General features: G+C 50.7%; 1 protein-coding gene across 7 annotated transcripts in view; it reads left to right on the top strand.

The window, feature by feature from the left end:
* MINK1 (misshapen like kinase 1) overlaps positions 1–13,541 on the top strand; it is a 112,776-nt gene that overhangs the window by 85,445 nt on the left and 13,790 nt on the right. For 3 of the 7 annotated variants that reach the window (XM_069767450.1, XM_069767449.1, XM_069767448.1), the window contains 7 exons: positions 5,486–5,572; positions 8,967–9,158; positions 9,398–9,529; positions 9,838–10,098; positions 11,091–11,176; positions 11,284–11,393; positions 11,526–11,614. In XM_069767450.1, the coding sequence (XP_069623551.1) occupies positions 5,486–5,572; positions 8,967–9,158; positions 9,398–9,529; positions 9,838–10,098; positions 11,091–11,176; positions 11,284–11,393; positions 11,526–11,614 (957 nt within the window). The remainder of the gene's footprint in view (positions 1–5,485; positions 5,573–8,966; positions 9,159–9,397; positions 9,530–9,837; positions 10,099–11,090; positions 11,177–11,283; positions 11,394–11,525; positions 11,615–13,541) is intronic. The other 4 variants (XM_069767451.1, XM_069767452.1, XM_069767454.1 and 1 more) reach the window with 4 other exon arrangements.

Here is a 13,541-nt window from a genome sequence, read left to right as displayed (position 1 = left end):
CTGGTTGATTTGGGCCTGGGTCACGTCCTCATGGGCCAGGTTGCTCAGTTTTTGCATTCTCTCTCTGAGCCGCAGTACATTTTCAACTACTGAGACTCCAGTAGTTCTGGGGTCGTCCTCCCAACAGTCCTTAATCAAATCAAGTGGCCCCCTGACCCTCCTCCCATAAACCAGTTCAAAGGGGGAGAATCCAGTAGACGCCTGGGGTACCTCTCTGTACGCAAACAATGGAGGTACTGCTCCCAGTCTCTCCCTTCAGTCTCCACCAGCATTTTGAGCATTTGCTTTAATGTTCCGTTAAAACGCTCACAGAGTCCATTGGTTTGGGGATGATAGGCGCTGGCCACAAATTGCTGTACTTGTATTCTTTCACAGAGGCTTTCCATCAGATCAGACATGAACTGGGTTCCTTGATCGGTCAACATTTCCCTGGGGAAACCCACTCGAGAGAACACAGTCAGTAAAGCATCCGCCACTTTGTCTGCTCGGATGGAGGATAGTGCCACAGCTTCCGGGTATCGTGTAGCATAGTCCACCACTGTGAGGATGTACTTTTTGCCAGAGCTGCTAGGGATTGCAAGTGGCCCTATGATATCCACAGCCACTTGCTGGAAAGGTTCATCGATCACAGGCAGTGGTATCAATGGAGCTCTCTGTATTTTCCCGGACTTCCCAACTCTCTGACAAACTACGCACAATCGGCAGTAATTGGCAATATCTGTCCCCATCTTGGGCCAATAGAAGTTATGTGTCAGGCGAGCTTTAGTCTTTTGTATTCCAAGGTGTCCGGCCAAAGGAATTTCATGGGCAATCCTCAATAATTGTTCCCTAAATGGATAAGGGACGATCAGCCTCCGTTTATAGTCCCAAGATTCTGTAGTATCCGTGGGGATAGTCTCTGTATACAGTCTTCCCTGGTCCCAGTATACTCTCTCTTTGCCAGAAGCAGCAGGGGGTTGGTCTGCAAGACATCTGACCTCCTCCAGACTGACATCGGTCTGCAGGGCCTCCTGGAAGCTCTGACTGTCAGCCTGCAGGCCCTGGCCTAGTGTGACTGCCAGGCCCTGGTCTGAAGCTGAGTTTTCAGTGTCTGTTATCAGGGACCTTGGTGGGTCTGCCATGTATAGAGGCTCCGGGACCACAGTATGGGCCTCCTGTCCTGCCAGTTCTGTCTGAGACTCATCCTCTAATCTCTGGGCCTGAGTCTGAGCCGCAGCCTGACTCCGGGTCACAGCTGCCACATAATTACAGTGCTGTGCATTGGGACATTTTCCCTCCTTGCACGTGATCGCAGGTGGGTCTCTTTCTTCCACCTTCTCTGCATCATTTACTTGCAAGGGAGAAACATAGCGGTTCACCATCCTCCCCAGGTCCGTGCCTAGCAACACATTGGTGGGAATAGCCTCTGATACTCCCACTTCTCTCAGTCCTTTCCCTGCTCCCCAGGCCAGGTACACACGGGCCATGGGCATGGCAGGGCTGACCCCTCCAATCCCGGTTATAGACATAGTCTTTCCTGGTATGATATCGGCAGGGGTTATCATGGCTGGGCACACCAGGGTCACCTCTGCCCCAGTGTCTCTGAGACCAATGGTGACTTTATTGCCAACAGTGACAGATTGACAGTTCTCATTTGCCCTCGCATCCGAGCCGGCTACAAAGAGGACAGACGGTGGGGGCACAGTCGGCTTTGTGGTGGTAGTTGGGCATTTCTCCCTATCAGGGCAGACAGCGCTAACATGTCCCACTTTGTTGCAGGAGAAGCATCGACGTATCTATCTCCCCACTCTCAGTCCAGCATTCAACCTCTGTACTATGCTGTAATGGAGCATAAATCACACACCGACCCAGGCCACACACCCGCTCATACACACCGCCCCCGCTCAACAAATACACGGGCGATGAGTCCCGGAACTAATACAGGTCCTTCTCAAAAAATTAGCATATAGTGTTAAATTTCATTATTTACCATAATGTAATGATTACAATTAAACTTTCATATATTATAGATTCATTATCCACCAACTGAAATTTGTCAGGTCTTTTATTGTTTTAATACTGATGATTTTGGCATACAACTCCTGATAACCCAAAAAACCTGTCTCAATAAATTAGCATATCAAGAAAAGGTTCTCTAAACGACCTATTACCCTAATCTTCTGAATCAACTAATTAACTCTAAACACATGCAAAAGATACCTGAGGCTTTTATAAACTCCCTGCCTGGTTCATTACTCAAAACCCCCATCATGGGTAAGACTAGCGACCTGACAGATGTCAAGAAGGCCATCATTGACACCCTCAAGCAAGAGGGTAAGACCCAGAAAGAAATTTCTCAACAAATAGGTTGTTCCCAGAGTGCTGTATCAAGGCACCTCAATGGTAAGTCTGTTGGAAGGAAACAATGTGGCAGAAAACGCTGTACAACGAGAAGAGGAGACCGGACCCTGAGGAAGATTGTGGAGAAGAACCGATTCCAGACCTTGGGGAACCTGAGGAAGCAGTGGACTGAGTCTGGTGTGGAAACATCCAGAGCCACCGTGCACAGGCGTGTGCAGGAAATGGGCTACAGGTGCCGCATTCCCCAGGTAAAGCCACTTTTGAACCATAAACAGCGGCAGAGGCGCCTGACCTGGGCTACAGAGAAGCAGCACTGGACTGTTGCTAAGTGGTCCCAAGTACTTTTTTCTGATGAAAGCAAATTTTGCATGTCATTCGGAAATCAAGGTGCCAGAGTCTGGAGGAAGACTGGGGAGAAGGAAATGCCAAAATGCCTGAAGTCCAGTGTCAAGTACCCACAGTCAGTGATGGTGTGGGGTGCCATGTCAGCTGCTGGTGTTGGTCCACTGTGTTTCATCAAGGGCAGGGTCAATGCAGCTAGCTATCAGGAGATTTTGGAGCACTTCATGCTTCCATCGGCTGAAATGCTTTATGGAGATGAAGATTTCATTTTTCAGCACGACCTGGCACCTGCTCACAGTGCCAAAACCACTGGTAAATGGTTTACTGACCATGGTATTACTGTGCTCAATTGGCCTGCCAACTCTCCTGACCTGAACCCCATAGAGAATCTGTGGGATATTGTGAAGAGAAAGTTGAGAGATGCAAGACCCAACACTCTGGATGAGCTTAAGGCCGCTATTGAAGCATCCTGGGCCTCCATAACATCTCAGCAGTGTCACAGGCTGATTGCCTCCATGCCACGCCGCATTGAAGCAGTCATTTCTGCCAAAGGATTCCCGACCAAGTATTGAGTGCATAACTGAACATTATTATTTGTTGGTTTTTTTGTTTGTTATTAAAAAACACTTTTATTTGATTGGATGGGTGAAATATGCTAATTTATTGAGACAGGTTTTTTGGGTTATCAGGAGTTGTATGCCAAAATCATCAGTATTAAAACAATAAAAGACCTGACAAATTTCAGTTGGTGGATAATGAATCTATAATATATGAAAGTTTAATTGTAATCATTACATTATGGTAAATAATGAAATTTAACACTATATGCTAATTTTTTGAGAAGGACCTGTAATACTAATAATGTCTATCACTCATAAGGCTCACACACCTTAGGCTATGGATTCTTTTAGAACATTCAAGGTTTAACTTGTTAAAGTTTTATACTTTAATAACAAAAGGTTCAATGCTTACAATAAGAAAAAGGTATAAACATATGATAATAAAAAGAAATACAACTTATGCAAAACAGTATAAAATAAAGAGGAGAACTTACCGAAATTATCTAACTGGTAGTTGCTTCTGCTCCCTGAGGGTAGGACGAATGTAGATTGGATCACACCAGCTTCTCAGGCTGCCCCCATCATTTGAACACAATTCTCTGTCTGCAACCTAAATTTATAACTTTGGTCTGGAGGTCAGGTTTCTAGACCGGCCCCTCAGGTTAATATCATAATTGCTGGCTTTCTGATTGGCCACGGCTGCACTACTAATGAATATAATATTTTCCTCTTGAGACACTTGTGAAAAGGTTCTCAGGAATAGATACCCTCAGGCCGCAATTAACATCTCCCCTCCAAGACCTAGTACGTGCCAAATGTTACCTTTCTTCTTGGTCCTAGCTAGACCTCCTGGTGAGATATGGAGACACAATTTCTACTAGTCCCAAGGAAGTACCTATTAACACCTAGGTGCGACTTGCCATCTGGACAGATGTTACATTATCACTAGTCACACATATAACCCTAGACATATGTCACTACACACATATAGATATATATATACACACATATTTCATCACACAGAGTATGGCTGCAGCATGGTGTATAGGTATGATGCAGGGTATGGCTGCAGCACGGGGTATAGGTATGATGCGGGGAATGGCTGCAGCACGGGGTATAGGTATGATGCAGGGTGTTGCTGCAGCACGGGGTATAGGTATGATGCAGGGTATGGCTGCAGCACGGGGTATAGGTATGATGCGGGGTATGGCTGCAGCACGAGGTAAAGGTATGATGCAGGGTATCGCTGCAGCACGAGGTATAGGTATGATGCAGGGTATGGCTGCATGGTAAGGTTAGATGTATGGCAGAGGAAATAGCTGCAGCTTGGAGGAGCACATGCATCTCATGAGATGTCACTGCAGCGCGGGTAATGCAAGTTCATGTATAACACAGAGAGCACATGAGGGCCCCCGTGCGACCTTGTGTATGCCTGGGAGGGCCCCCATGCGGCCTCGTGTATGCCTGAGAGGGCCCCCGCGTGGCCTCGTGTATGCCTGGGAGGGCTCCCGCGCGGCCTCGTGTATGCCTGGGAGGGCCCCCATGCGGCCTCGTGTATGCCTGAGAGGGCCCCCGCGTGGCCTCGTGTATGCCTGAGAGGGCCCCCGCGTGGCCTCGTGTATGCCTGGGAGGGCCCCCGCGCGGCCTCGTGTATGCCTGGGAGGGCCCCCGCGCGGCCTCGTGTATGCCTGGGAGGGCCCCCGCGTGGCCTCGTGTATGCCTGGGAGGGCTCCCGCGCGGCCTCGTGTATGCCTGGGAGGGCCCCCGCGTGGCCTCGTGTATGCCTGGGAGGGCTCCCGCGCGGCCTCGTGTATGCCTGGGAGGGCCCCCATGCGGCCTCGTGTATGCCTGAGAGGGCCCCCGCGTGGCCTAGTGTATGCCTGAGAGGGCCCCCGCGTGGCCTCGTGTATGCCTGGGAGGGCCCCCGCGCGGCCTCGTGTATGCCTGGGAGGGCCCCCGCGCGGCCTCGTGTATGCCTGGGAGGGCCCCCGCGCGGCCTCGTGTATGCCTGGGAGGGCCCCCGCGCGGCCTCGTGTATGCCTGGGAGGGCCCCCGCGCGGCCTCGTGTATGACCCCACCTTTTTGTCCTGTCTCCATCGTCCCGTGGTCTCGTCACCCCGTGGTCTCGTCACCCTGTGGTCTCGGTGTCTGTGCTCCTGGGCACTCTGCATGTAATCCGGCCGTGCTCCCTCTGGATCTCTCCCAGCTGTCTCTTGGCTCTCTCTGCATCTCTCCTTCTCTAGGAATATATCAGACAGAAGTTAGAGGAAGAACAGAGACAGTTAGAAATCCTCCAGCAGCAGCTTCTGCAGGAACAGGCCCTGTTACTGGTAAATCAGCTCCTCTGTCGGCTCTTCTAGTGTGGCCTCTCCTTGTCACTAACATTTCCCCGTACTCCTCTGGTGGTACACCGTATATTACAGCGAGTCGCCACAGGGGGTAACTGGACACTGTGCTAAACACTCAGACACCCCCCGCACTATACTGTCGCACCCCTCCTGTATTTAAACACTCTGCACCACACAACCACACCTCTCCGATGTATATCCACCCCCTACTACTACATCGTCACACCCCTCCTTTATATATCCACCCCCTACTACACCGTCACACCCCTCCTTTATATATCCACCCCTAGTACACTGTCACATCCCTCCCTGTATATAGCCACCCCCTACTACTACACCGTCACACCCCTCCTGTATATATCCACCCCCTACTACACCGTCACACCCATCCTGTATATATCCACCCCCAATTACACCGTCACACCCCTCCTGTATATATCCACCCCCTACTACACCGTCTCACCCCTCCTGTATATATCCACCCCCTACTATACCGTCACACCCCTCCTGTATATATCCACCCCCTACTCCACCGTCACACCCCTCCTGTATATATCCACCGTCACACCCCTCCTGTATATATCCACCCCCTACTACACCGTCACACCCCTCCTGTATATATCCACCCTCTACTACACCGTCACACCCCTCCTGTATATATCCACCCCCTACTACACCGTCACACCCCTCCTGTATATATCCACCCCCTACTACACCATCACACCCCTCCTGTATATATCCACCCCCCTACTACACCATCACACCCCTCCTGTATATATCCACCCCCCTACTACACCATCACACCCCTCCTGTATATATCCACCCCCCTACTACACCGTCACACACCTCCTGTATATATCCACCCCCCTACTACACCATCACACCCCTCCTGTATATATCCACCCCCTACTACACCGTCACACCCCTCCTGTATATATCCACCCCCTACTACACCGTTACACCCCTCCTGTATGTATCCATCCCCTACTACACCGTCACATGCCTCCTGTATATATCCACCCACTACTACACCGTTACACTCCTCCTGTATATATCCACCCCCTACTACTACATCGTCACACCCCTCCTTTATATATCCACCCCCTACTACACCGTCACACCCCTCCTTTATATATCCACCCCTAGTACACTGTCACATCCCTCCCTGTATATAGCCACCCCCTACTACTACACCTTCACACCCCTCCTGTATATATCCACCCCCTACTACACCGTCACACCCATCCTGTATATATCCACCCCCTACTACACCGTCTCACCCCTCCTGTATATATCCACCCCCTACTATACCGTCACACCCCTCCTGTATATATCCACCCCCTACTCCACCGTCACACCCCTCCTGTATATATCCACCCCCTACTATACCGTCACACCCCTCCTGTATATATCCACCCCCTACTACACCGTCTCACCCCTCCTGTATATATCCACCCCCTACTATACCGTCACACCCCTCCTGTATATATCCACCCCCTACTCCACCGTCACACCCTTCCTGTATATATCCACCCCCTACTACACTGTCACATGCCTCCTGTATATATCCACCCCCTACTACTACATCGTCACACCCCTCCTTTATATATCCACCCCCTACTACACCGTCACACCCCTCCTTTATATATCCACCCCTAGTACACTGTCACATCCCTCCCTGTATATAGCCACCCCCTACTACTACACCGTCACACCCCTCCTGTATATATCCACCCCCTACTACACCGTCACACCCATCCTGTATATATCCACCCCCAATTACACCGTCACACCCCTCCTGTATATATCCACCCCCTACTACACCGTCTCACCCCTCCTGTATATATCCACCCCCTACTATACCGTCACACCCCTCCTGTATATATCCACCCCCTACTCCACCGTCACACCCCTCCTGTATATATCCACCGTCACACCCCTCCTGTATATATCCACCCCCTACTACACCGTCACACCCCTCCTGTATATATCCACCCTCTACTACACCGTCACACCCCTCCTGTATATATCCACCCCCTACTACACCGTCACACCCCTCCTGTATATATCCACCCCCTACTCCACCGTCACACCCCTCCTGTATATATCCACCCCCTACTACACCGTCACACCCCTCCTGTATATATCCACCCCCTACTACACCGTCACACCCTTCCTGGATATATCCACCCCCTACTACACCGTCACACCCCTCCTGTATATATCCACCCCCTACCACACCGTCACACCCCTCCTGTATATATCCACCCCCTACTACACTGTCAAATCCCTACCTGTATATAGCCATCCCTTACTACTACACCGTCACACCCCTCCTGTATATATCCACCCCCTACTACACCGTCACACCCTTCCCGTATATATCCACCCCCTACTACACCGTTACACTCCTCCTGTATATATCCACCCCCTACTACACCGTCACACCCTTCCTGTATATATCCACCCCCTACTACACCGTCACACCCCTCCTGTATATATCCACCCCCTACTACACCGTTACACCCTTCCTGTATATATCCACCCCCTACTACACCGTCACACCCTTCCTGTATATATCCACCCCCTACTACACCGTCACACCCCTCCTGTATATAGCCATCCCCTACTACTACACCGTCACACCCCTCCTGTATATATCCACCCCCTACTACACCGTCACACCCTTCCTGTATATATCCACCCCCTACTACACCGTCACACCCCTCCTGTATATATCCACCCCCTACTACACCGTCACACCCCTCCTGTATATATCCACCCCCTACTACACCATCACACCCCTCCTGTATATGAACACCCTTTCCTACACCATGACACCCCTCCTGTAAATAAACACCCTGTCCTACACCATGACACCGCTCTTGTATATACACCGTGACACCCTTCCTGTATATAGACACCCTGTCCTACACCATGACACCCTTCCTGTATATAGACACCCTGTCCTACACCGTGACACCCCTCTTGTGTATGGAAACCCTGCATTACACCACTCCAGCCTTGTACACATGGATTGTAGCGGAGGTTCGTTTCCCGGAGCAGCGCTCCTCTGGAGATCTCTGTAGGATCCTGCGTCCTAGAGAAGGCAGATATTAGGCTGGCGCTGTCCTTTCCTGTGATTTCCACACTGCCGCCCTCTCGTTTCTTCCCCTGACACCCGTGCTGTTTATTACTGTAGGTGATGCCCTCCGCCTCCGTGTCCATGTGTTGTATCCGGTGTATAGACACTGAGTATTCTTACACTCGGCGGCCTGTCCCCTAGTAAAATACTCCACTATACCCAGTGTATGTGTTTGCACCCTGCTGCTCTCCCGGTGTTGCTCACGCGCTTAGCTCAGCTTTATCTGGGCAGGAGTACAAGCGGAAACAGGTGGAGGAGCAGCGTCAGTCGGAGCGCCTGCAGCGGCAGCTACAACAGGAGCACGCTTACCTCAAGTCCCTGCAGCAGCAGCAACAGCAGCAGCAACAGCAAGAAAAGAAACCCCTCTACCACTACAACCGGGCCGTCATGAACCCCAGCGAGAAGCCCGCCTGGGCTAGAGAGGTATGGAATCGATCCCAGCAGATCGCTGATGCCCAATCATGGTGACAGATCAGTCAGGCGATCCTTGCACAACCCCCGTCTGCTGTAGGTAAAGCCTCAGTAATTTTATCGTTGTCGTCTCCGTTTTCTTGCAACGTTACTGATTTCAGGCTGGGCGCTTCTATGTTTCACATTTCGTTTTTTGGGTGCGGGTTTTCACCAGCTATAAGATCCACGGGTTGTAAATGTATTTTCTACAGGTGGAGGAACGGTCGCGACTGAACAAGCAGAACTCGCCACTCTCTATTACAAAGCTCAGCTCGGTGGAGTCCTCCGGGACCCCCAATCAAACCCCTCCATCACAAAGGCCGCTAGACCTCCAGGAGCATAAGGTAAGTGGGGGAGGGGCGACTACTCCATTTAAAGGGCCATATTAAGCCATCGGTAGATGGACTCCCATTATCCGGCACATCACATATTTCATTGTGACCTCCGGGATTATCACCTTCAGGCTATAAGGGCTGCAGTGTAAAGCATGGTGACAGACAGGGCAGCACTTCATAATGGATCTGAGGCTGGAGATCTGCGTGCCTCCTTAAAGGGACGGTCTATGGATGTAATGCCGAGAGTTCTCGGCTTGGATCCTGCCTCAGTAGCTTTGTAGCTTCGCCTTTCATTCATGTCTTCATCCATTCCTCAGCCGCTCCGCACCGCCATCACACCACATCCCCGCGCAGCCCTGAAACCCAACCCCCGGCCCAATTCCCTACAGGACCCACCACCGGCGCCCATCATCAGCCGTCAGCCCGTCACTGCCGCCGCTGCCATGATGCCCCCTGCCTCCCGGCACCAGGTAGTCCGTCAGAGCTCCGACCCCTCCCCGGAGGCACTCGTTGTACCCTCGGCTCGGCCAGACAGGGGCCCCTGGGTGAAAATGGAGCCAGAGACCCCACCTCCAAAGGTAAAGGGGGCGAAGAGAAGGACGTCAGTCAGCAGGCGTGGCAGCCTGTCCCCTCTCGCTCCGTTCTAACCTTTTCTTCCTGAGCGCCATCACTGCGCTGCTTTATACTGTCCGCATCACTACTTATCTGTCTCTGGGAAAGCTGGGTGTCATCAGACTGTCCGGTCTGGCAGTGATCTCTCTTCTGCTTCAGCATAACTAGAAACGTCTGCTATGCAGGGCTCTGGGAAAGCCGCTGAATGGTCAATGTGGCCTCCCTTGTGTCTGCGTCTCTGCCTCACTAGACTGCTCTATCCGTCAGGGCTCTGGGAAAGTTGGGTGACTACCAAATGGCCATCAATATACCTTCCAACATACACCTCTTGTACTCTGAGCCTGCCTCATTATGCAGCAAATCCTGCATTGCTCCCACACGGCATGGCAGATGCACCATTCAGTAGTCTGGGAAAGCTGGGTAATGACCGTCATTACAGCTCCCGCAAAACCTTGCCGGACCAGTGAAGAGCAGATGTGAGTAGTCATGCAGTGACTGCGTCCACTGCCATCTTTTTAGGATACTGAGAAAGCTGGATGGCAAACATATGGCAGCCCTTGCACCTCACAGAGAGGAGACTGACACCCAGCTTTCCCAGAATCTACAGCAATTTGGTGGTCACTCAGCTTTCCCATACATTAGGTGACTCAAGGACTACTCTGGGCTCCACTTTTCTTGGGGTTCGCGGTCTGCAAATGGCTGCCGTCACTAACCTCTACTCTGCTTTCCACGGCTCCTGACCGTTCTTTAACCTGATGAGACGTCTGCACTCGTCTTCTTTCTCTCGCTTGGTCTCCAGTGATTTCTGGGCTTCCTCCATCTCTCTTGTTCTCTCAGTACACCTGTCACATCCAGAGCTGCCGCTGCCCTCCACACTACATCTTCCACAATGCACAATCGCGATTGCAGCTCTGGATGTGACTGGAGTGTAAACTCACCGCATCGGTTACTCCTGCAGGTTCCCCAGAGGACAACGTCCATAGCCACCGCTCTGAACACAAGCGGATCCGGAGGGGGCCGACCAGTGCAGGCTGTGAGAGCCAGGTGAGCCCCCGACCCCTTCACGCATGGATATTTGGGGTCTTCTTCCCCATGCGTGTCCCCCCTACCTGCCAGCATGGCATCTGATGACCCTCTCTCTTGTCTTCCAGCAATCCAGACTTGCGCAGGGCAGAGAGCGGCTGGGAAAGGGGAGACTCCCTGCTGCAGTCTCCGCACCCGAACCTCCCCCAGGCCGGATCGCTGGAGAGGAACCGTATAGGTAATGGCCCCCCGCACACCCAGAGGGCCACATTCAGTATTAGACCATTAGTAATCTCCTCGCCCCATCGCATCCCAATCAAAGCACGGCAGGATCTCTGGGTCCCCCACTTACATGTCATGTCTCCTGCAGCCCCTCATAAGCTGGAGGAGTCTTCAATCAGCCCCCCTGGCAGTAAGACCCCAGGAGAGGAGCATCGGTCGCGGCCGGGGCGTCCTGCTGTAAGTATTACCCCCAACTATACATTGTGAGACAAGACTGAGGCGGTGCGGGACTTCTGTGTGAGATTACATTGCTTTGTCACCTTCCCATATAACTGTGTGGGGGAGGGGTGTTATATAAGGTCAGATTATATACGGTCAGATGTACAGGTACACTTGTGCCGGAGGAGGATGACAATGTCCTGCAATAATCCTTTTCTTTTCTCTACTGCTGTCAGAGCTATAAAAGAGCAATTGGAGAGGTTAGTGTCTCCTGATATGTTGTGCTGGAGGCTGTACATTACGTGATGTTTGTGACTGTCAGGGTGTAGTGTTTAGCTCTAAATTACATGGTGTGTATGTGAGGGTGTAGTGCACAGCTGTACATTACCTGCTTTACATGAGGTGTGAATGTCAGGGTGTAGTGTGCGGATGTACATTACCTGGTGTGTATATGAATGTCAGGGTGTAGTGTGCGGATGTACATTACCTGGTGTGTATATGAATGTCAGGGTGTAGTGTGCGGATGTACATTACCTGGTGTATATGAATGTCAGGGTGTAGTGTGCGGATGTACATTACCTGGTGTGTATATGAATGTCAGTGTAGTGTGCGGATGTACATTACCTGGTGTGTATGAATGTCAGGGTGTAGTGTGCGGATGTACATTACCTGGTGTGTATGAATGTCAGGGTGTAGTGTGCGGATGTACATTACCTGGTGTGTATATGAATGTCAGTGTAGTGTGCGGATGTACATTACCTGGTGTATATGAATGTTAGGGTGTAGTGTACGGATGTACATTACCTGGTGTGTATGAGTGTCAGGGTGTAGTATGCAGATGTACATTACCTGGTGTGTATATGAATGTCAGGGTGTAGTGTGTGGCTGTACATTACCTGGTGTATATGAATGTCAGGGTGTAGTGTGTGGCTGTACATTACCTGGTGTGTATGAATGTTAGGGTGTAGTGTACGGATGTACATTACCTGGTGTGTATATGAATGTCAGGGTGTAGTGTGCGGATGTACATTACCTGGTGTGTATATGAATGTTAGGGTGTAGTGTGTGGCTGTACATTACCTGGTGTGTATATGAATGTTAGGGTGTAGTGTACGGATGTACATTACCTGGTGTGGATATGAATGTCAGGGTGTAGTATGCAGATGTACATTACCTGGTGTGTATATGAATGTCAGGGTGTAGTGTGCGGATGTACATTACCTGGTGTGTATATGAATGTCAGGGTGTAGTGTGCGGATGTACATTACCTGGTGTGTATATGAATGTTAGGGTGTAGTGTGTGGCTGTACATTACCTGGTGTGTATATGAATGTTAGGGTGTAGTGTACGGATGTACATTACCTGGTGTGGATATGAATGTCAGGGTGTAGTATGCAGATGTACATTACCTGGTGTGTATATGAATGTCAGGGTGTAGTGTGCGGATGTACATTACCTGGTGTGTATATGAATGTCAGGGTGTAGTGTGCGGATGTACATTACCTGGTGTATATGAATGTCAGGGTGTAGTGTACGGATGTACATTACCTGGTGTATATGAATGTTAGGGTGTAGTGTGCGGATGTACATTACCTGGTGTGTATATGAATGTCAGGCTGTAGTGTGCGGATGTACATTACCTGGTGTGTATATGAATGTCAGGGTGTAGTGTGCGGATGTACATTACCTGGTGTATATGAATGTCAGGGTGTAGTGTACGGATGTACATTACCTGGTGTGTATATGAATGTCAGGGTGTAGTGTGCGGATGTACATTACCTGGTGTGTATATGAATGTCAGTGTAGTGTGCGGATGTACATTACCTGGTGTGTATGAATGTTAGGGTGTAGTATGTGAATGTACATTACCTGGTGTGTATATGAATGTCAGGGTGTAGTGTGCGGATGTACATTACCTGGTGTGTATATGAATGTCAGTGTAGTG

This window comes from Ranitomeya imitator, chromosome 4 (assembly GCF_032444005.1).
Source record: "Ranitomeya imitator isolate aRanImi1 chromosome 4, aRanImi1.pri, whole genome shotgun sequence".
Taxonomy (NCBI): domain Eukaryota; kingdom Metazoa; phylum Chordata; class Amphibia; order Anura; family Dendrobatidae; genus Ranitomeya; species Ranitomeya imitator.
The sequence above is the reverse complement of the archived record's forward strand: the minus strand, read 5'-3'. Positions and strand labels throughout refer to the sequence as shown.